The sequence below is a fragment of the Clarias gariepinus genome, chromosome 19 (assembly GCF_024256425.1).
Source record: "Clarias gariepinus isolate MV-2021 ecotype Netherlands chromosome 19, CGAR_prim_01v2, whole genome shotgun sequence".
Classification (NCBI taxonomy): Eukaryota; Metazoa; Chordata; class Actinopteri; order Siluriformes; family Clariidae; genus Clarias; species Clarias gariepinus.
This window is the reverse complement of record NC_071118.1, coordinates 6677755-6702751: the sequence shown is the minus strand read 5'-3', so window position 1 is coordinate 6702751 and position 24997 is coordinate 6677755. Positions and strand designations below refer to the sequence as shown.

The window sequence follows — 24997 nt, the reverse complement described above, 5'->3', positions numbered from 1 at the left end:
CTACATTGGAGCAGGGTAAAAGAGAGACCTTAGAGAGTCTTGTCCTCAATTCCATTGAAAGTTTTTGGGATGTGCTGGAGAAGACCTTCATAACATAGGTTTACTAAGTCATGAATACAAGCCATGGGACATTACAGAGTCACTGTGGGATGAACAGGAGTGTTGGAAACACCCCAAATACTTTATTTTTCATTTTGTTTTTTAATGAACTGGAGGCAAATGAATAAATATTGGGCAAATTTATGTGAAAGTAGGAAAAAATGAAATAATGTTTTTTTTACATATATGCTATAGGAAGCCGTGTGGGTTCTAGGATCTCAATCTGAGAACTACTGACTTAAGCGAACACTAAAAGATTTTGTCCATCACCACCAAACAACTGACCACATTTAAAATATCACATGACAGCAACATATTAATTAATTTAATTAAAGAGCTCAAGTTGCACTAATAATGGCAACTTTTATTGCCATATTGTTGTTTTTAAAAAATGGCCGTATTTGACTTGAAATATTAACTCAACATTAATTCAGGGCCATGCCTTCATTAAAAAAGTATATTACCACTTTCTATAACTTCAGTGGCAAGTGATTGTACAGGACTGGTTGGAGTTCTGTTTTCCATACCGGTTCAGTAACAGTAGATTACGCGAGGCCCCTATGCACGATGCACGGCTAACTGCCGACAGTTAGGTACAGCTCAGTTTTTATTTGCTCGCTAATCAGGAACGGTTATACTCATTTATGTTCCTGTACAACGATCTGAACTTGATTTGTTTGTGCTGCCAGATGAATATCCTGCTGATGAGCCCTAGACTTCACTGTTTCTACCATTATTTACCATCTCACTATTAAAAACTAGAGCCTACTCGTATTGAAAGGCAACCTCGCATTAGTCCTGGAGAGGCTCTCTCTAAGGCCAGAACAACTGCCCACTTCATAATCAAATTGGGAAGATTACTCTGTGTATGGCTGTTCATCAGGAATAAGTAGAAACTCAAGTCCGGCTCTCAGAATTCACTAACAAGTGCGTGTTTCTCAATCAGCCATCCCGTTACGCTTTTTAAAAGTGCTTTTAAAGTTTAGCAGGTAGTGAATCTTTCTAGTGGAACAATTTGATTGTTTTACTTTCTACCTGGGTTTATAACACCTGTATTGAATCATTTTCACTTCTAAGCTAGGGGAATCTAATTACGTCAAGATTGTTTGTGATTAGCAGCCTGTGTTCTTGCTGTTAGTCTCACTTGGTCAAGCTGCTCTAGCACTCATTCCCTAAAACAATACGTTTATGAGACGGTTGTTGCTGATCCGATAGCGCTGGCGTTCTCCATCAGATGGTTCTGCCATCTGTTTAGCCAGGGATGCCTTCAAATGTGAAATAACCACCCTCTTTAGTATGGATTAGTTCTACGAACCTATTTAAATATGACTTTCTTACTGTACAATAGTATTTTTCGATCTTTACTACTAGTGTTAGTAATCGTCATTGAGGGGGTGGAAAGAGATTGAAGAAATAGTTCAAAGGTTAAAGCTTAAAATAAGCTGATCAGCTTTAATGTAATCAGTTATATTATTATTTCAGGGTGAAGGCTACAAACATATCCGTCTGTCTTTCTGTACATCAGCTGTCAGCCAAATGCACTCACAGTTTAAGAAACGCACGCGTAAACTTACGGTTTCTAATCTAATCTAATTAAAACTTTAACGCTACTCATCAATTTGGTTTCATTAATGGCACAGGTGTGATTTCAGGTAAATAAGAAAGTACTGCCAAAGTTGCATTTAATTTTGTTTAGGCGGTTTTGCGTGATGCTGTGACAAAATCTGGCTGGACAGACATACAGACAGACAGAATTCTGTTTGTTTTCAGATTTCCCAATACATAAAAGGTAAAGATATCATTGAACGAGCGAGTCCAATCTGCAGACAAAACCTTGCTTTTATTCATATAGCTAAAGATTTTTATTACTGAACGTTCAACTGACAAAAGGTCAGAGTTTAACATTAATCGAAAGCTTTTTTTTTTTTTTTGGATTAAACCCATTCAACTCAGTCAAATTGGATAATTACTATACACACCTAATAAATAGTATAATTTTATGTTTAATAGTGTTTGATTTCAAGCACTGTAACTAAATACATAATGAAATAAATTCCCCCGGCTTTGCTTAGTGATGTGATACTCTATTACCAAACCTCTTTTTTTATTTAAACTCAAATGTAATAGGCCTCCAAATGGTGCAACAGAAAACATTTAAATCTATCATCCAGAGATCAAAGGTATTAATTCACAGCCAGCTGTGGCAGGGAGCCCAAAAAACTAAATTTGCTGTACTGTCAGTGAGGACAAGGTGGGATACACTCAATTTCCAATTAATCACAGTGACACCAGCCAATCATAGGCCTCGGTGAGCCTGTATATATAGAGAGTGAATAAAATGCTTTCCACTGTGCACGAATGCTGCATCGTTATATCCTCTGATATTACATGAGAAGTTAAGTTGCAGCCGGAAGCATACGATAGTTTTCATCTTTTCAGGTTGGTGCCTCTCGCGTGATGGCGGTAAGATGCCTGATGAGCTACAAATTAGCGAGGAAACGTGGTAACATTTTCACAAGAACAAGTGGAATAAAAAAGTTGTGAGAGAACTAAGTGGATATTTGAGGGGGACCAAACACTAAGAGAATAAATGACGTGTGTGTGTGTGTGTCTGTGCATGAGGCCTAAGGATAAGGAAGAAACCCCTCATGCCCTGGTAACACATTAGCATTGGAGAGATGACACTTATCAATGCAGATTAGCAACAACAAGTCCTCTGAATAAAACATTTCCAAAAACGCTTTACATATTCATAAAAAGGTTTTCCAATTTTATGCTTTTCATTATCTTTATTATTATTAATGAGGCACAGATAATTATGTATACAGATGTGTTCTGTTAAAAGGGCATTTTTTCCATTGTTCCTCCAGACAGCTAAACTACTGCAGACTTTGCAGCTAATTGCTATTTTTATGATTTATATATCACTTTAAATCAACCTCTGTAAAAATCTATATTCATTTGAAACTGGAAATATCCATCGCTGAATCCAAATGCTCAGCGTGTTATCGGCTCATGCAGGAAGACCCTGTCATGAAATATGCAAAACCTACCTTTTAGTCGATCTAATGTTTCTTTCTTTCTGTCTTGCTGCTGTTCTGCCTCTCTTCCTTCTCTTCTTCTCTCACTCTGGCTTTCACCCTCTTCCCTTGCTTCCTCTTGGGATCCACGGCAGGGCGGCAATTGACTATCTTCAACAGCCAGGCAGCCATTAAGATCGGAGGCCAAGATAAAGGCCGGCCATTCCAGGGTCAGATCTCAGGCCTGTATTACAACGGGCTGCAGGTGCTGAAGCTGGCAGCTGAGGCCGACCCCAGTGTTAAAGTGGAGGGCAACCTGCGCTTGGTGGGAGATGCGCCATCGGTACTGGCCACGGAGACCACTTCGGCAACGCCTCCAGCCGCCATGGACATGTCCACCACCATTATGGAGACCACAACCACCATGGCCACCACCACCACTAGAAGACAGCGCTCACCCAGCCTCAAGGACAGCATAACACAGGTGAGGGACAGAGTGTCAACAGCCTTGTGATCCATTGTGACATTTGGACTTGAAGTATACATTTTATGTTACTTTATTATTATAATATATTATATATACATTTTTAGACCATACAAACTTTTCCAATTAACTCAACCAGTCATTTTGAAAAAATTTTTAATTCATGAAAAAGATATTGATTTTATTTCATCACAACCTCCAGCACTATTTACGCATTTAAATGTAAAAGATCTTGCTAATGAAAAAGTACAGTACCTTGCAAAAGTCTTGAGCCAGCCCTTATTTCTTTATATTTTGCTTCCAAAGCGCTAGACTGTTTGGAATTTTTTGAACAAGGTCATGAGGAAAAGTTCCCCAGGCTCTCCAGAGGGAAAATGAGGTTGCTGCTGATGTTTTTACATAAACAACTTTTTTGTACCTGTTATTAGGGCACTTCCCCACCAAGGCAACAACTAGCACTCAGGGTTGTCACATGTTTCCTCTACGTATATTCAAACTGCTTGCTCACAACACGTGATCCACGAACAGCAAAATACACTCATAGTATAGCACTATCTAGTCCATAAGCTTACAGATGTCCATCATTGGCTATGAGTGCCTCCTATCCCTCCCCCCGAGCAAGTTCGGCCAATCGGCTGTCTTTATGCTCCTGGCAGAGGGAGGCTTCGGACTTGCGATCTCCGGACAATAGGGCAAGCTTGTTACTGCTGCACCACTCAGGGTCTCTATAAGCACTTACCCATCCTATAAAGGGTCGCGGGAAACCTGAAGCTTATCCCAGGAGACAGGGCATGAGGCATGGTACACCCTGAATGGGGTGTGGATTCATCACAGGGAGCACAGATACACACTCAAAGCAGTTTAGAAACACCAAGCCTATTCTGCTTGTTTTTGGCCTGTGGGAGGAGACCAGAGTACCCCACCAAGTAGGGGAAAACATGCAAAAAAACATGTTTTTGGCCTGTGGGAGGAGACCAGAGTACCCCACCAAGTAGGGGAAAACATGCAAACTCAATGCACACAGACTCTGAGGTGGGAATCGAACCTGGATCCTAGAGATGCAAGACTGCGTTGTGAACGTTTGTTGCTAAAGTACAATCAAATCCTTCTTGAGAATGCTTCCAGACCTAACAGTCTTTTAGCATTGATCGCTGACTTATCTCCTGGATCTTTTCTATACTATTTGATTATCCCTGTTAATCTCACTTCTATTAACTCCATCTTTGTCTATAACGTAGTTATATAGATGGATGGATTTCCCATTTGAGTCTTTGCTCCTTACCAGGTTTCTCCTTCACAATCTCAAATCTCAGACGGTTTTGTCTCAGTGCTGTGACCTTTAGCTTAGTAAGTGTGGTTCGATCTGGTTTAGAATTGTGATACTGGTTTTATAAATGGCTAAGTGGTTAGCACTGTCACCTTGCACCTCCAAGGTTTGGGTTTGATTCCTGTCTTAGGTCTGTGTGCATGGAATTTGCACCGGGTACTTCGGTTCCCTCCCATAGTCCAAAGACATGCAGATTCCCAAAATTGCCCGTAGTGTGTGAATGCATGTATGAATGTTGACTGAAGGTCTTACCATGGTTGCAAGAATGTGGTTAAGACTCTGGGTTACTGATTAGCAGGTCAGGGGTTCAAACCCCAGAACCACTAAGTTGCCAATTTGGGCCCTTGAGCAAGGGCTGAGCAAGGTACTGAACCCTGTCTGCTATCTGCTGACACTTCCTTACTGGGACATGTGAAATAAAAAAAAAAACTTCACTGTGCTATAAGGTACATAAGGCAAATTCTAATTACCAACTATATACTAGTAAACTGGTGACAGGATCCTAAGCATCTAAGGCTCACCCATGCCTGCAGGAACCAAAAACCAGTCCACCATGTTTCTGGGCTCAGCAGACATAGAGCCCGAGAGTGCCAACCCGGTCTCCGAACTCCCCAGATCCCAATTCGATTGAGCGCTCATGTGTTGCTCCAAACAAACACGTCTGATCCATGGAGACCCCACCCTGCACTGCAGAGCACCCAAAGGATCTGCTGCCTACGTCCTGGTGCCAGACAGCACAGCACATTTAGGTGTGCTTGAGGGGCCAGAGCTGGTGTTTATGAACTTTTATGATTCGGGCATCCAGCAAGCATGAATTTAAAGAATATTTTCACTAAACAGATTATGACTTGGTTAGAAATCATTATAGTCAGCCAATATAGGAAAGTAATCAACCTTCGTCTGAATATGAAGATAAAGACAGCACAGCAAACTTAAATCAAAGCATCTGTTCACGAGTTAAACTATTCATACAACCAGCGCTCAAGTACGATTTCTCCGCACTGCTTATTTTCAAGTTGTAGCCAGTTTAAATCTTAGCTACAGATAATTTCATTGTGCATGCTTCCTCACAGTATCGGCATTGTATCCGTTGTTGTTCCTCCAGCATGTCTGCTGAACTAAAGCATTCAGTCTCTGCGTTTAGTTGATGTAAACAGCTTGCTCAGCTTCATCTTGCATCTTGCAGGCGCAGGGAGGCATTAATGCGTCTCCTATTGATTGTCATATCTGGCATCATTCCCTTTGTGTCAATTCCCGTAATGTGGCAGCTCGGAGCGGAGCACGTTCACAGATCTTTGGTATTCTTCCCAGCATCTGAGGGTTTATTCATGCGCCATTCAACACCATTGATCAAGAGATGGGAACTGATATGAATAAAGGGTACGCTCAATAACAATCAGTGTCATTCTGAGCTGAACTGTCAGGCTCCATAAGAGACGGCACTTTGCATTAGAGTGAACGTGAACACGGACGGACCCAGATGCAGACCCTGTGCGTGTATGCCAAGAAATCTACTAATTCAGACTTCATTGCTTATAAAAAAGCAACATAGCGCAAAACGGGAATGAAATTGAGATGGCTTAGTGCCGAGGGGCTCCCAATACACAGCTGCTTTCTCTCTTCGCTTCCCAAAAAAGGTGAGAGATGGGAGAGATGTAAATGGGATTATGTGCTGTCGTTCATCCTGATGTCTGTGTGTATACGGATGGGATGGTGATAAAAAATTTACTTATGTCAAAACTGATAAGTGAGATGTTGAGGTGAGAAGTTGCAAGAGATATTATCAAGGGAGGAGACAGGTTACTGGATGAAATATGAATTCGATGTGCAGTGCTCGATAAGGTGGGTGTATTAAAGAGAGAGAGAGAGAGAGCGAGAGAGAGAGCGCTAATGCAGCCTTACGCTAACACGCATGAGACAGTCTTGACGGGTTTTCACTTTATATTACCTAAAGTACTCATACCACTCAGATATTCCTTCAGTTCCCAAGCTCATAACTATTAATATGAAGGTTTGTACTGTATAGTGCATAGCTATGTAGCAAGCAGGCTCCACATTTAAACCTATTGTAGCATCTTGCTAATAAATTGTATATTACATCTTTATTGATTGTAATAGCATTTACATTACCAGCCTGAAGTGGCTCATTTGTCGCTCCTTTTTTTTTAGGCACAATTCTAATGTTTTCCGAGTCAGTTTCGTATTGTGTCCCAGATCAGATATAAACCTGATACGTTGGTCATGTGACTTGAAGTAGAACTCCGGTCAGATCGTTTTTTTTTTCTTCTTGCCTCCGCACCAACACCGCAGGCATTTTATAGCAATGCTAGCAATAGCTGCTAAAACCGATAAAGCATGGCGTCTGGCTTTCTTCCTTCTTCTGGACCTCAACAAATACAGCTGACTAACTGCCTGCCGTCCTCCTGAGCAAAATCCACAGCATGGTTTCGCTGGAACCACATCCATTTGTTTAAAATGAAAGAGCGGTCGCCCAAACTCATGATGTGTTTCAACCCAGATGGCACCAGTGAAGACGTATCTCTATGCACATGTGTGCTGTTACAGATCTTAGTGTCAGATAAAAGTCACTTTAAATTTTAAATGTGGACCGTCACGATATGCAATTCCGATCGGACCAAAAAATTGAGCTAGATCTGTGAAGCAAATAAAGTATTAAGAGTACAAACCTTAACTACAGAAAGAATCCTGACTAGCTTGCTAAAACTTTTAGTGTACACTACCAGGCAAAAGTTTGGACACCCCTTATAATTCCATGGTCTTTTCTGATTCGTATTTCTTTCTACATTGCTGTAAAACAATACTAAAGGTATCTAAATTATTAATAAAATAATTTTCTTTGAACAGTTGATATTGAGATGTTTCTGCTAATGCTGTTTGTTAATTGGTGGTTTCTGAGGCTGGTAATTTTAAATTAACTTCTCCTCTGCAAAAGAATTTAGTTTTGGTCTTGGTGATGGTCTGGGATGGTCCTCATGAGAGCCAGGTTCATCATGGTGCTTGATGGGTTTTGCAAATGCACTTGACACAATACTGTTCTTGCAATAACTATTCCATAAACAGCTGACCTTTAGGTCTTAAAATAACAATCTGACTGTTGTTCTTGTTGTTGCTTAATTACCTGATGCAATATGTGTTATTTCATAGTTCTAAATCCAAACCTGTCCAGACTTTTGGTACTGGATTACATGTAAATGTGGAAGAGGTTTGTAATTTAGTCGATATCTAAATTTAACAATGATTTTGGCCAAACATTGGTTGGAGCCTCTCATGGTTGGAGGACTCATGTATGTGGAAGAGGACAGGTCCTTCAAGTGCATCATGCCACCCTGTGACACAGTTTGACCAGCAGCTCAAGCATGTGTTAGCCCTCTGTGTGTCTGGTATTCAGCTGTCACATGACGGGGAGAGCTGGGTAGGAATCGGCAGGAAAATGGCAAAGCTTCACAAATAACATAGACAATAGAGCTATTTACAGCATGTAGACAGTGGAATTGAGGAGAAACAGGAAAACAAGTATATTAGGTGAGTTCCAGTGTTGTACGGGACAAGCAGTCGTTTTTTTGTTGGACACACAGGAGATCCAAGTGTGACAGATTGTCTCAACAACAACATGGTTAATTTGTGGAATATTTCCTTCTCTAACGTGTTTTTTGTTGGTGAACAGATTTTGCCCCATAAACATAATTAACACATTAAATTAAGATTAGCGACATGGTGGCTTAGCGGTTAGCACTGTCACATTGCACCTCCAGGGTCTGGGTTCGAGTCCTGCCTCGGGGTCTGTGCGCATGGGGTTTGGATGTTCTCTCCCACAGTTCAAAGACATGCAGATTACAGTAGGCTAATTGGCGTCCTCAACTCGCCTGTAGTGTGTGGATGAGGTGTGTATGTGCGTGCCCGGCGATGAATTGGGACCCCGGCCAAGGATATAGGATACAGGTCCCCTCTATGCAGGATTAAGCGGTATAGACGATGAGTAAGTAAGAAAATTAAAATAATTTTTAGTTGAGATGTAGATCAGATCTCGTGCAACTAAAGCTCATGGTTTGTTGTCACATGCAGGTGACATCAGACATTCAGGCGCATAGCTTACGCGACCAAGATATGCCACGTTTATTGGGAGCTTGTACTGCACTGTGTGTCACATATACCTCGTTCTTTCATTGATCATCTGCTTTATCCTGGCCAGGGTCGGGGCAGTTTAAATGACTAATTTGTCGAAGTGGTAGTGGAATTAACGAACATGGCCATATTGTGCACCTAACTGTCGCAAATGCTTTTAAACGACCTCCAGTCCGGTTTATAGGACTTAAAGAAGCATCTGAAGCGCCACGTACACCACGATTCAACTGTGATTAAAGCTCTAAAATGGACCCGAGTAAAGCGCGAGTTATGTTTTTAATGCGGTCAACAAGATTCCGTTCGCGCCCGCGGGATTAGAGCAATTTAAGTGTCCTCCGCCGGGAGAACTCCATGTTTGTCTTTGTGCTTGTGTCACAAATTAGTTATGGTGCGTTTGTCAGAACCGAACACACGTATCGAAACGAATGTAACCAGCGATTTCAGCACACTTCATAAACTTGTCTTATTAAACACAAATGCATTTGTGCAGAATTGCAGATAAGAGAGGTCCTCATTATGCTTTAATAAATGCAGCCAGGCAAAGCTAACGCTGCAGCGCGTCTGTTAATGAGGAGCTTAGAATACCGCGTGCGCACTTAATCATAGTCAAAAGCGAATGTATTTTGGCATTTCATTTGTAACAAAAAAAAAAAAAAAGACAAAACACAAAAAGTCTTTTGTAGTGTAATGCACACTTTGATGATGATTATTTGTTTGGATTTTTTATTTTTCGTATGCATTTGTGGAAATGCGGTTGTAATCGAGTGAAGCGTTGCTTGAAGAATTAAAAGCTTACTGTATCTGTCTGTCTTTATTTCCATAATGATAGTTCGGTGGGTTAATAGAATAGAGGGACAATTGGAGCTTAATGGAGCATTTCAGATGTTTCAATGATATCCAAGCTAAGATCTCCGTAAATTGTGATTATTTATTTCGACTTATTTTAGTAACATATACTATTCTTTAAAGCTGTGACTCTTAGAAATGGCAGAGCGAAGCATATGGGTTAGGAACAGATGAGTGGAAATTGAAGGTTTCTTTTTTTTTTTTTTACGCCCCCGCTGCTCACAGTGCATGCTGGGAGTCACATGGAGCCAGAGACCTTTTTAGCCGGCACTGGTTCGGACTGTCTGCATGGTAATTTCATCAATAAATGGATGTCAGTCATGGCTGAAATGCTAATATTCATGTGCAGAATGAGGAGAGAATATTTGCATATATTCAGCTTGAAGCAGGCACTATCTTGATGAATGAGAACTATATTGAAGGTCACGATAATGCCCTTCAAGTTACGGAATGGAGCTTGTCGTGCAAGAGCGGTACGCTTCAGGGCTAGGAGTGTCCTACAGCCTGCTGCACTGTTGATTGAATAAGCTTCTGCTGTTGTTGTTTACGGGCTTTGCTAATACGGAAGGTCATAGTCCACGCCGAGTCGGAATTTATTCTCAGGTTTTGGTATGAATTTTCTTGAGGGATGATTGTTGGGACTAAAAAAATAGCAATATTAATGCCACAATCGATAAGAATCCTCTTCCACTCCAAGCCTGGCTTGTTAGGCGTAGATGATGTCCCAATAAACAACGATGTGCTCGTCCAAGTGGATAGCGAAATTGTTATGACCTCCTGATAGGAGCGAACAAACTGATGCATTAAAATCAGTCACAGCCCAGATCCAATTACATGTTTTATGAATATGAGGTGCATGTGCAGAATGATAATTTGCTTCCCGACTCCAATCTGGGAAACAACGCACGTCGCAGCATCGCTCTGTATTCTATAAATATGAATATATTGATGGTGACATGTGTAAACAGATGCATTTTGGTAGGCTATACAGTCTACCCGGGCACTAATAACACAATGACCTCATAAAACAAAACGTTCTTGTATACACCCATGGACTGAATGGTCAACTAACATACCGCTGACATTTCAGAACTCTGATGACCTGTTGGTGGCGTCGGCCGAGTGCCCCAGTGATGACGAGGATCTGGAGGAGTGTGAGCCCGGAACTGGTGAGTAAACACAGGGAAAAGGTTTACAGCACTATGGCTCTTCAGAAGAGCTCAGGCTCCAGATGCACTCAGTACACACACTTCAGCCTCAACATATCTCCTAATAAATGGCTGGCTATTTGGACCAGTCTAGATTTTTGATGCGTTTAACAAGCAGCTGTCAAAACCGTTGATTATATGCCATCGTTTCTATAAAATGTACGTCTTACTGTATATATAGCAGCGTTTCAACAATCCAGTCAAAAGACTTTTTTTTTATTTTATTTTTTATCCCTACTCGAATTGCACACTGACCAAGAAATACATCGGCAACCTACCTAGAATAGTTGTTTTGGGAGCTGAGAAAGAGCTGAAATATGGACTGTCTGGAGTTTCCCTTCAGAAACTCTGCATTATATCACCATAGTCCCAGCCATGAGAGCAAAAACCTTGTTACAAACACAGTGTAGCTATAATAATGGGGTGTCCGAATTATAGCCTACAGGGCATTTTGAACCTGCCAACAGTGTTTAGCCATCCATCTGCAAAGCTTTTTCAACATAAAACCGAAGTTGCCGATGCTGTTAAGGGTGAAGGGTCAAAGTTAAAAAGAACTAAAACACTGCAAGTTGCAGAAACATGAAATCGAACAAAAGGAAATGAATCAGTTCTTGATGCGTGACAGTTAGTCTCGACCGAGTCATCTGATCGGATGAGAGGCATTCCACGAGTGCGGATATAGGGTATAACAGCACTGGGACAGTTAACCTGTACAGTATGTATCACTTCGCATTACAGGTGTTATATCTAATTATCGTTAATTACACTAATTGTCGGTCTCAGCGTGGGTGAAAGTAGGTCGGTACGGTCCGCAGTACTAGAAAGAGTGGAGAGCAGCTGCCTGCCAATAATCCACTTTCAAATCCAGTCATTGAAGCACTTTCAGCAGGAAAACACTTCTCATAATGTTATGTCATCTTAAACAACACTTTGATCCCTTAGTAACTGATAATGAATCAATTCATTGAATTGCATCCGAGTCATCCGTGTTTTGCACATAGCTAATGCAAACTACACTATCTTTCAATCCTAGGCTGAATCCCCAATCCCCTTCTAACCCGATCAAGGCCACTACTTTAGTTAGTATGTGGAGCATGGGCTTGTACACCCTACATAGCTTTCCAGTTACCGCTATTTGGAATTCAAGCTAGACTACATTGAACCGTTTAAAACTACTTTCACCTACTTTTCAACTGTTGGTCGCTAAGTGACAGTCGCCAGCTCCGCAAATAGCAGTTAAATTGGTTCCTTAGTCGTGGAAAAGTGTAAAAAAGCAATATCACACTCGAGGGCGTGCTGTTGTACTGAATATTAGCCATACTAAAATCTAAGCATTGAGACAGATCTGAATTTAGAACGAAGACATTCTTTTTTAATATTACAGATAGACTGTGGGCAGTGATTGCATATTTTTTCTCCATCTGGCCCGTATTAAAAAATTTTGGACACCCCTGCTGTAACACAACCACGTCATTAATTCAGATAGTCATCAGCTTTATCGAATTAACATCTTATTCTGTTGCTGATTTATTCTATCACCCACACTTTTCTTGTTGTGCAAAGCCAGGCTTTCCTCACACGTCCGTGTTCATCACTATAAGTGAAAAAAAACCCAGACACTAAGTCTAAAATGTCACACTGTTATCTAGCCTGCCGAGGAAGATGTAAATACCATATGTTCTTAGAGCAGATTGAGAAGTGTGATTTATCTATATATACTTATATATAAAACGTCTTTACAGTGCGGTGTTATAGTCACCTAGAGAACTCACACTTCTCAGTATGCTTTAAGAACACATGGTATTTAATTCATCAAAAAAAAAACCCGTCATTACCACACCTGGTTAGTTACACAAGAATTATGCTTATACAGGTAAAAAAAAAAAAAAACAGAACTAGAACCCTTAACTACGGAAAGGACATCCTCACACACTTGAGTCATTTCAAGATGTAGTTACACAGCTATTAGAGATACAGTGTGAAGTGTGATGATCAAAGGTTCTTAGGATAAGGAAAGCTCATTTGCTGGCTTTTTTTTTTCATAATTATGAACACACTGTAAATCAATAGCAGAAATAATATTATACAGTAGAACCTTGGCACACAAATTTAATTCGATCCAGAGACGAGTTCTTAGAGCGAGATTTCATATTGCGCAACGCATTTTCCCATAGAAAATAATGTTAATGCATATAATCTGTTCCAGCCCCTCCAAAATAATACCAATATTACCAATTTGAAAACACTATACTCATATTTTTGCATATAAAAATGGGAAAATTTTTTGAAAAGACATGTAAATTAAGCAAAATATAAAATCAATAGAGATTAAACCTTACTTAAGCTTGATTTATGATTCCCCATGGCCCCGTCTGCTTTAAAGACAAAACTGTACGAAACTGTAACTCCTTTTTATTCTTGCTACCGGCTCTACTAACATTCTCAGGACCCATGGTGTTACATTATGTCTTCACTAAATCTTGCACAAAATGCCAAAAAATACACAAACAAGTTTTGAACGGTTCCCGGACACATGCGCGACATAAGGTTTGGTTCAATTCGCTTCGGCCGCTTGTATGCAGAAAATGCTTGGTTTTCCGCGACAAAATGTCTTGCATGTCAGCTCTTATGTAAAATTTCGTATGCCGAGGTCCCACTGTACAGCATTTTATACATTGTGTTATTTTGCATAATTGAATTCAACAATCAGTGCTCTGCTTTTTCCTCTGTATTAATGTTGAGTTGACAGCAATGATCCCTTTAATAACAACATGAAGCAGTAAATCATGAAGCGAGACTAGCTCTGACTTTAAAAAGGACCCAGATCCTGTTTATGTGTGTGCGAGTGTATGTGTGTAAGGGGTTGCTCGTAATCATCACCCAAAGCGAACACTTGGGTTCAGTTCTCTGGTAAACGCTAATTCCCCTGTGTGACGAGATTACAGCAGAGGCATTCATCACGGTCAGAACGTTCTGATCACATTCTTTCCAGCAAATTTATTAACACATCCCAGTGTTTTTTACTGGGAACACTGAAATCCTATAATATCACAATCAGACTACTGCCATGAATAGACTTGACTTAATTCTAATGACAAATTGACGTGCGACTCTGCTTGCAAAGCTTATTGATTTGTCTTTCTGATGTATACATTTACAATTGAATGTAGCCAACAGCTGGAAGATTGATTAAAAATTTGCTTTCAGCTTTATAAGCTCCCCCCCCATACTATCGATCTGTCTGAATAAAAAAAAAAAGACTTCTTTGTATTCTTTTAATGTCTATATCTATAACTATATTTATAACTAGATTGGCGAAATATAGGGCAACAAAAAGATGTTCAGATAAATATAAGGGGGAGGAAAGTTGTATGTTTAAGGGATCATCTTACACAGCTTTCTTTTGTGTAATTTGCTTTTTTTCCCCATGCAAAAATCATCCGGCCTATTTGTCGATGTAAGTGATTCAAACTCCATGGTTTATTATTTTGCTATACCAAAGAGGAACCAGGAAGAAGCTTATTGTTTATTCAAGCTGTTACACATGCATCTGATCTTTAACAATCTACATTTGAAGAACATATGATAAGATTATAGTAGTCAGTATTTATTTCTTATTATGAATGTTATTGTTAGATAATCTCTTGTTTTTATAGTGTAGTGTTAATGAGATTGAAGTGCTGGTTTCTTGTTCGGACACTGATTCAGGCTCCTTACTGTCTTTTTTTTCTGTATTTTCCACCACAGGAGGTGAATTAGTCTTGCCCATAATTACCATGGACACCCAAGACCCCCAGTCTGTGGCCCCTCATTACCCTGCAATCCCCCCTCCCCCTACATCCCTGAGCCCCCTCCAGACCACCAAAGAGTCCCTTGTTCTGTCTGAGCCAAGGCCACCGTGCCCTCCAGACCAGGAGGACTGCGGCGAGCCCATGGAGGTGTCAGCCTTCGGCTCGGGGGAGATGACCGAGTCCGATGACGAGGACTTCTATAAAAACTCCCCGATGGTCACTGATAGGACAGTGCTGCCTCCTCCACCTGGTGTGGGCAAAAGTGGAGGCCAAAAGCCTGGTGCCCATCGCCCTCATGCTCACCCCGCCCCCCCTGACCCGACAACCCACCCCGACGCGCTACACATCCCTGCGGGTAAAATGAACACCCGTGACCAGGTGCTCCTCCCCCCCGCCCCATCCTCCCGCCTTACTCCGGGACTAACTTACCCGCCCGATTTCCCTCGTGTGCCCACAGCTCGGCCCTCGGCTTCCGTAGAGAGGGGCCTCCCCGGTGCAGTGGAGGTGATCCGCGAGTCTAGCAGCACCACTGGAATGGTGGTGGGTATCGTCGCAGCAGCCGCCCTCTGCATCCTGATCCTCCTGTACGCCATGTACAAGTACCGCAACCGTGACGAGGGATCCTACCAGGTGGAGCAGAGGCGTGGCTCCGGCAGCGAGAGCAACGGCGCCGTGGTCAAAGAGAAGACGCCGGGCTCGACCGCCTCCATGTCCAAGACCGTTGCGAAGGGGAAGAAAAACAAAGACAAGGAGTATTACGTCTGAGAGAGGAGTGAGAGAGAAAGAGAGAGAGAAAGATGGTGGGTTGATGATTTTAGAGCGTAAATCACCTCCTCCTCATTCTCATCCGCAAACATTTAAACCTTCGGTGGAATTTTGAAAAAGTTACGAGGCAGTAAGGTAAATCTGGAAAGAGGGAGCGGTAAGGGAAGCCACTAATGATAAAGGAAGCGAATGGCCGTGTCCTGGGTGTCGCCGTACATCGCCATTTTAACCTTATTTTATCCCCTTTTGTGCCTCAAGGAGATCATCCATTACAGTCCAGATGATGAAATGTCATTCATTCTCTTCGCAATTTAAAATTTGCCGTTTCCAAAGCGCAGGAATCTTTAGAGGTTAATGAATCACCATGGAAAGGGAGAGAACTCACACAACACTAACTCATCAGCAGTCCTCTCCGGTGTCTGCTGCTTTCTGAATCCTTTTGGCTAATTTTAATGTGAAATCGATTATATCCTGCAATTTGAACTATATAAAAAATGTAATTACCCTTGATGTCATTATTCACACTGAGTGGTAAATAGTATGTGAAGTATCAGGCAAGCGAACGTTCCTGTTAATTCACTTCTTCTTTTTTTCAGATATTTAATTATGCGCTTGGTAAGAAAAACAGGTCGGCAGCTTTAACGCTCAATATTTCTGTGACCACATTTCCCTCGTAACAGGGTATTAGAGAAAGAAAAAGGGTCAGAGTATGTGCTGTGTACTTTTTTGGCCACCTTTAAGTAAAAAGGGAGTGCTAATTAGCTGCATGTGTCCTTTAAGGAATCTATCGACGATTCACCTGACTTTAAATGTAATTGTAAACGCGGTAAAAGCATTAGCCGAGAGGCTAATATGTAATTGTGACCCTTTAACTGCTACGTCTTACCATATTTTCTGGAACCACTTCCAATGTCTTCTTATTAAAAATGTCTCCATAGCTATATCCTAGCCTTACTGCACCATGCAATTTGGTCTTGCATTTGCATTTTCTTAGGGATGCATCGATACCGTTTGTACGGGTTTTTCTCATATGTGTTGGTACTAATACTGAAAAAAGATATACAGTAATGGCATTTAAACAGTATCTTATTATAGAATAAGAGTGAAGGTGGTCTACCTGAATGGCACTGAATTGTGACTCACAAGAAACTCTAAGTTAATACACCACAAGCGCTCAGTGCTCGCAGAACTGAAATGCTTAACCACTTATGACGGTTTCTCTGCACGTCTGCTGAATTAGTGCATTGTCGCAAATTCACTGCACTTTGTAATCAATTTGAATGACAACGCACTGCTTGCTCAGGTCAACTGCCCATTGTGTTTACTCACGCATCGTCTATACTGCTTTATCCTGTATATAGGGTCGTGGGGGGCCCGGAGCCTATCCCAGGGGACACCCTGGACAGGACACACTCACTTTCATTTAGGAACGCCAAATAGCCTAATCTGCATGTCTGTGGACTGTGGGAAGAAACCGGAGGAAACCCACCAAGCACAGGCAGAACATGCACACACAGACCCAGGGCGGGAATCGAACCCAGACCCTGGTGTTGCAAGGCGACAGTGTTAACCACAGCTTGAGTAATGATGTTGTCTCAAAGTCGATGGCTCACTTTTACATACTGCTGCTGCTGCTATCACCAGACTCTGAATCACTGTCACTAAAGCTCTGCCTCTAAAACATAATCTGAGTCAGAATCACCCAATAATTCATCTTATACTTTAGCTGTAATGAAACATTTACTTCTATGTGATGTTTTTTTTGTTTGTTTGTTTGTTTTTTTACACATACAGCACTTTTGGTAAACATAAATCTGCTGAACACTGAAATTGAAAACCAATTTGTTCACTAGACAGAAAACTATGACGGCCTTTTCTGCCTAAACTATCCTCGGCTATGGAATTCCAATAAAATCCAATACGATATCGGAATATCCACATGAGATCATTTATTTACGTGAGACAGACGATCAGTAACATGTAAACGGGGTTACTGCTGGGGTGTCTTATGAGGTTTAGGCATCTGTGGCCTTCTAAGGGTTAAAGATACTGTTTAAACATCATAATCGGATTACTGATACTGTATAAAGATGCTCTAATAGCTATTCTTGATATTTGCGTCGATCACATTCTGCTTTGCTTTGAGTTCAACATTAATCACAAATGATGGCCTCATTAATACAACAACATGCATCACATCACTTAGTATCAGGTGATATCAGATGCTCACATGAGAGCACTTTCGTGAAGAAGACCTCAAGTGAGTAAGTAAGAGATGAGTAAGATAACTGATTCCGTACAGCAGTATCAGTATCGATGCATCCCTGATATTTACATCAGCTAAACTGCACTAGTAAAGTTGGGTTTGTTTTTTATACAGCGGTACCTCGGCATACGAATTAAATTTTTGAGTTCTTAAAGCGAGATTTCTTATTGTGAAACGCATTTTATATATAACACTATAATTATATTTTTGCATAGAAAAAAAAAACAATCACTTAGAAAATGCATATAAATTAAGTAAAACCTCAATTTATGATTCATTCCTTGCTAACATTCTTGGCACCCATGTTGCTATGTCTTCACTAAATAAAAAAAAAAATCCATTAAAAAAATTTGTAAATTTCCTTCTCTTGGCTTTCCACTGACTTTTGAACGACTCCCGGACGTATGCACAGCTTAGCCATTTGCTCGTATGCCAAAAATGCGCCATATGCCAAGGCTAATTTCTAATAAGGCGAAAATTCATGAGACAGGGCGTTTGTGTGCCGAAGTACCACTGTATTTTCTTTCCTGTCATTTGAGAGACGACCCTTATCCAGAGTGTCGTATTAAATATTTAAGCAGTTGAGGGTTAGGGGCCTTGCACAAATGATAGCATGGTGATGCTAGGGTTTGAACCTGTGACCGCGTGATTACCTGTGACCAACGTGTTAACCAATGAGCTACCAAATCTATCATCTCCTGAAGCCTTTACCAACTACAGTCCCAATATAAAACCTTCCGTCAAGCCTGGAAATGTTCTGTCCATGTAAACCAGTCATAATCTATCCAGGTTTAATGTTAAAACCCGCTGATTTACTTATTAGTGGTTTTTGTTTGAACGTTTACTGATGCTGTGATGGTGATGGTGATAATATTCTCTATCACCACAATATCAATATTTTAGCACCTACTGTAGCATATCACCTTTTCAGACACATACGGTACGGATATCGCGATTAGACAAAAAAATACACAAATTATAAAAGATATCTTCCCATATGGGGGAAAAAAACAGTGTCTTATGGTCCAGAAAATATGGTAGTGCTACTGCTAGGTTGAAAGATTATTGTTAAAGTGTGAAAGAGCTGAACGCTGTCTCTCTCTCCCTCGCTCTCTCTCACTCTCTCTCCATGGTGCTAAGATGTTCATTATCTATTAGGCTACTTATCGGTGTTCCATGCATGACGTATTCACATTTACCTTTCGGCTCAGAGCGTTGTTCGATATGGAATCGTTAAGTTGATCATCGTCGGTACGACTCTCAGCTTGTTCCTGGAGGGATTCATAGCACCACCTCATCATGGACGAACAAAAGATCTCGGCTAAAGAAACCTAAGAGAGCTGGAGCAATTAGCATCAATTAAAAAAAAAGAAAAAAATCAATAAATAAAAACACTGTATTTATGTAAATACAAGATTCTGTGGACATTGCTGACACTACATCAGGATACAGGTTTGTCCGTATGCGTGTGCGCGTGAGTGTTTCGTCCCTGTTCGTCCTCTAGCATGAGAAAGACTGAACTAGACTTTGAGACATCTTTCTCTGCCCCTTTACTCTTCAAGAAACAAAACTAGAATCTGACGCCTACCGAATGAGACTGCAGGAAGTGCACAGTGCTCAGAGGGAAGTCATGTGTGGAGAACTTTTCCTTCGCGTCTTCGCTGTGGTGGAAAAAAAAAAAAGGAAACGTTCAACAGTACGTGTCAGAACGCTGGCTCTCCTATTGCCCTGTTGCGAAAGAAGTGGAGAAAAAAGTAACCTGACAACCGAGAACTGCTCTGATGAAAAGCATTTCTGTATAGAGCTACGGGAACTCAAGTCAACAAAGTCTACGTTTTTTTTATATATATCTATCTATCTAAAGAGGGCGTATCCCTGAAAAGAGAAAAAAATGGTGTAACGTCTAGATATTTCTCACAGTCAATGATTATGATTTTACCGGAATCGGCCATACTTGTTATCAGGAAAGGTCTGTTATCCCTACCGTCCATGCAAAATGTGGTCTTTACAACAACCATCATCCCAGTCACATGAGGTGATTTTTTTTTTCAAACGTGGAATCGTACGAAATTAAAAATGTTTGCGAATCTTTATTCACTTTCTTTAAATTCCATCAGGAAAAAGTATTTATCCATATTTCCCAATTTTCTTTTTTTTTTTATTTCTAATACATTGTTCAAAAATGTATTGATTTTTTTTTTTTTACATAATTGCCATTTACATAGAACAGTCAGAGTATATTCCCATTCTTACTTAATGTTATTGTAAAGTGTTCCCGTGAGATGAATTTAAATATGTGTACATTGACAGAGGAAAAAAAATACACTTGGTTATATACTTCTTACAGTTCTGGTTTAGTGTGGTCTCTCTCTCTCTCTCTCTCTCTCTCTCTCTTTGATGTCGCAGTCTGGTGGCTTAAGAACTGCACAAGTATTTTCTCAATAACACACACATGCACACACACTTTTACAGTTTGACCAGAAATTCATTTAATTGGGATTATGAATCTATACAAAATATCCCATAATATTAAAGCAAGTGGAAAATCAATCCATATTCCATTATTTTCCACAATTTCATTATCTACATCTGCTCGGACCTATCACAGGGATTCTTGGGGGACAAGGAGGTGCCAACCCATTGCAAGGAACAATTACACCCACACGCATATAAAATCATACACTACGGACAATTCGGAAGTGTCCATCAAGTGCCTGCAATATGTGTCTTCGAACTGAAGGAAAAGAAAACTCACAGGCACACACACACACACACACACACACACACACACACTTACCCTTGGCAAGCTTCAAACGCTAATGAAATACAAGAAGACAGTGCTAACCACTGAGCCACCGTGCTACCAGAAATCAATAGAGTTTGCAAAATGAAAAGTCAAATAATTACTTGAATGCACACAAAGTGTTCAAGTGTCATATGAGGCTCAAGATAATAAATACAGCTGATCCTGGAGAAACATCATTAAAGAAATGGGATCATGAAGCCCAAAGAGCTACATACTGAACAACCATACAATCTTGAACAAAAAAGTTCTAAAAAGTTCCAATCAGAGTTCTCTAGAAATAAAAAAAAGTCCTATATAATACCAAGGATTTTTCTTTTGTAAAATGGAACGCATAATGCACAACACAGCGCATCCACTAAACATCACAGACTGGGTAAAGACGGCAGTTAATCATGGAGTATCAAAAAGTTGAGTATCAAACATGGCATGAATAGTCATGGATCTGTTTTATTATGACCACAGGATTGTCAGTGCCAACAAAACTACAGCCTTCTACCCTATCTTTAAATTCTACTGTTTTATGTGTAAAAACATAATAAAAATCATCACATCATTGTGGGTCTCAGTATTAGGCAAATACACAACCTCAGATGAACAACACTGTATACCTTTTTTCACTGTGCCATTATTTATTTAACAAAAATGTCAGCTAATCATCAGCCATTGATTAATTGATCTTCAGCAGATGCGCAGTCCTCTATAAAAGCAGAAGCCAAAAAGGGAAAAAAAAAGAAGTCGGCAATCTATAGCTTGTAGATCCACCTTTAGCACCAATAACTTGAAGTAATCATTTCCTGTATGATTTTATTAGGCTCTTACATCGTTTTAGGTTGTTCCAGAACCCTGACTCTTTTCTTTTTCAGCATTTCTGATATAGATTAAATGGTGTGCTTCGGGTCATTGTCCTGTTGCATGACCGAATTTAGACCAAGCCGTCAGACAGAAGGCCTCACATTTTCCTCTACAATGCTTTGGTATACAGAGGAGTTCATGGTCGCCACAATGACTGCAAGGTGCCCAGGTCCTGTGGCTGCAAAAAAAGCCCAAATAAACCCCACTTGACAGTGGGTATGAGGTCTTTCTGCTGAAACGCTGTTTGGTTTCCCCAAACATGGTGCTGGTCATCAAGGCCAAACAACTCCAATTTAGACTTTTCATAGGACATTGTTCGAGAAGCCTTGTGGTCTATTTAAATGCCGGTTTGCAAACCTCAGTCATACATCCATGTTCTTTTCAGGAAGAAGCGGTTTCTCCTGAAAACCCTACTTAGCAAAATGTACTTGTTCAGTCTTCTTCTAATTGTGCTTTCATAGACTTTAACATTAAATATGCTCAGTGAGGGTTCTAGGGTCTGAGCAGAAGCTCTTGGGTATGTTGTTGTTGTTGTATTTCACGGAGCATTGCATGGTCTGACCCAGAGGTAAATGTTGTGCGACGTCCGCTCCTGGGAAAACTTGTTTTAAGACACACATGAATGCTCCAGACCAAGAAACTGCCAAAACTCCTGCTTTTATAGAGGTCTGCACACCTGCTGATGATCAATTAATCAATGGGTGATGATTAGCTGACTCTGGCTGCCAAAATATCAAGCCTTATCTGGACTAGTTTAACCATTAGTCTCCTTTTTTGATAAATTTCTCACAGCTAAACTGCAAATAAATTAACACAAGTGCATTACTCAAGTACATACTCAACATCACTCTATTTCTTTTGAATTCCATATTTGTTATATGATAAGGTGAGCGTAGCATCATAGTTATTATCATTCTAAACTTAGAGAAATTCAAGTACCTTCACCTTCAAAACATCCCCCACCGCACAATGCCACCACCACCACCACCATAACTGACTGCATGGATGATATTAGTAAGTTCATATGCAGTTCCTGATTTCCTACACACATAGCGTGAGAAATTGTGCCATCAAACCAGAGGATTTTTCTTCTCATGGACTAAGAGTCCTTCACTTGCTTTTTGGCAAAATCCCAGCAGGATCTCATGTTAGGAATGGCTTCAGTCTGGCCACTTTACCAAAGACATCTGATTGGCGGGTTGCTGCAAAGATGGCTGTCCTTCTGTAAGACTCTTCTATCATCACAGAGAACCTCTGGAGCTCATTCATAGTGACCCTTGTTTACACAAATTACTTGCTTTGGCCTGGCAGCCAGATCTGGAAAGATCTTTTTCCAAATCTCTTCCAATTGAGAATGATGGATTCTACCATTCTCTTGGCCAGTTGCAATGTTTCAGAAATGTTCTTGTATCCTACCCTAGATCTCTGTCTTGACACAATCCTGTCTCGCAGGTTTACAGATAATTTTCTCGATATTATTTGTTTTAAGTAGAGACGTTATATGACCCATAACAAGTAAACTCCTCCAAAGCTTTTTTTCTCATTTCAGAAGTTGTATATGCATGGTAATAATTATATACAAACACTAACTGATTAAAAAACCTTTAATCAGTAACTCTTTTAGAGATCAAAGAAAAAAAAACACCAAAAATGGGTGATCTGGGTGCAAATAAAATCACTGCAAATGATTACCCAAGGTCCCTGTGCAAACATAATCCTGTCCAAATAGCACTTTTGTCTTATATTAGCTGAGACATTACACGCATTTAACACAACTTGCCCTTTTACATGTTGAATGACAACATGTCTTTCAGTTCCGCTTGCAAGTTTTAGAACTGTAGAGCCATGCACTTTATTGCATCCTAGTTTCATCATCTGTTTTTGTGCTATAGATGGAATTGTGGCCAGGATGTAGCCACAGAATGGTGATATAAAGCACAGTCTCTACATACTTCCTTTCACAGCTCCAAACTGAGGACAAGACTTTCAACTTCTGCAGTTATGAGCTTGTACAAGATGAAACTCTCATCCTGACTCGATCTACAAAAATAGATGTTAGAAAATATTTCTATAAATGCTACTTTAGCTATAAATGCTACTTCTCCTTAAACACCTGCGCAGAACATTCCTCCAGATCAGCTTTGAGTATGATCATGCAGGCAAAAATAAAAAAGTCAGATAGTGAATCACATGAAACATGATAAAAATATTTCAACATAATAATAAACTGATCCACTGACTCTGTGTTTTTTTTTTTTTTTACAAATGTATCAAAAAGTGGTTCAAAAGATATTTCTACAGCAACAGACATTGGACTGTTGGACTGTTGACACAAGCCGGGTTGGGTCCATGGATGGGTCCAGGCAACGTTTTTTCCAATGTTTGTGGGTCTGATCCCACTGCAGTGTCAACTGTCTATTTCTGTCTGATGTCTGTTGTAGGACATTTGTGAAGGTTCAACTTGTTGTGATGCTTTTCCGCTCACAATAATTGTCCAGAGTGGTTATATGATGACTCAACGACTTCAATTCCTGCACTGAAGGGGACCTTTTATGCAAAAATCACTTTTATAGTAATTTCTAGACAAACAAATGGGTGTGCATTTCCAATTAAAAATAATGCAAAAAAAAAAATCCCTGTCTTTGAGACATTTTGTGACCTCATATAAGGAGGGCTCCTCCCCTGACATGGTCCCTGCTCTGCTCAGCCATGCTGTTCTCTGATGACACATGGCTCAGCAGTAGCGCAATTACATACACAGGAGCAAAACTAAGGGAGAAAAAATGCATTATTGTGAGGTATTTTAGCTGGAACATTATCATACATTGTTTAGGGGACCTTTAAATTGTCTGTCTTAAGAGACACATCTAGCACGTCTAGCCTGTTTAATAAGACAACACTTCAATACTTTAAAAGTAAATTGACTATAATTTCATTTTAAACCCGCATCGTTATTAAAGCAGACCAAACACTCTGGCGTAGTTCCAGGTCATTTGTCTATTCATTTTAATCAACTGCAAACAAATTCATTGAAGTCATGGAAACAACACGCTTGCCCATGTGGACAATGAGATTTTAATGTAAATGTGCTAATGTGCTAAATACTGCAGAGTCATTGTAAGGTTTTTTTCCCCCCATACATCACTCCTCTCCAGCCATTAATCATCACTGCTGCAGTTTCTGTTCACCTCTGAAACAGTAATTTCACAAGCTGAGGTGTGAAAGTGTGGATGTGAGATGTTAGGCTGAGAGGGTCCAAGCTGGTGAGTCATGATTGAACTATCTCCTGAGTTCCAGGGCTGTTTTAAAACACTCTTGTTGACTAACTTTCATTACTCAGAAACACAAGTCATAAGGTCACAAATGGTAGGCTTTGCCAGCCAGACTTCA

At 40.4% G+C, this 24997-nt stretch overlaps 1 protein-coding gene across 2 annotated transcripts in view; it reads left to right on the top strand.

The window, feature by feature from the left end:
• LOC128507455 (neurexin-1-beta-like) overlaps positions 1-16483 on the top strand; it is a 120629-nt gene extending 104146 nt beyond the window's left edge. For both annotated transcript variants that reach the window (XM_053478393.1, XM_053478392.1), the window contains 3 exons: positions 3275-3603; positions 11010-11088; positions 14875-16483. In XM_053478393.1, coding sequence (XP_053334368.1) covers positions 3275-3603; positions 11010-11088; positions 14875-15683 — 1217 coding nt within the window. In that variant the 3' untranslated portion in view covers positions 15684-16483. The remainder of the gene's footprint in view (positions 1-3274; positions 3604-11009; positions 11089-14874) is intronic.
• The last annotated feature ends 8514 nt before the right edge of the window (positions 16484-24997 follow it).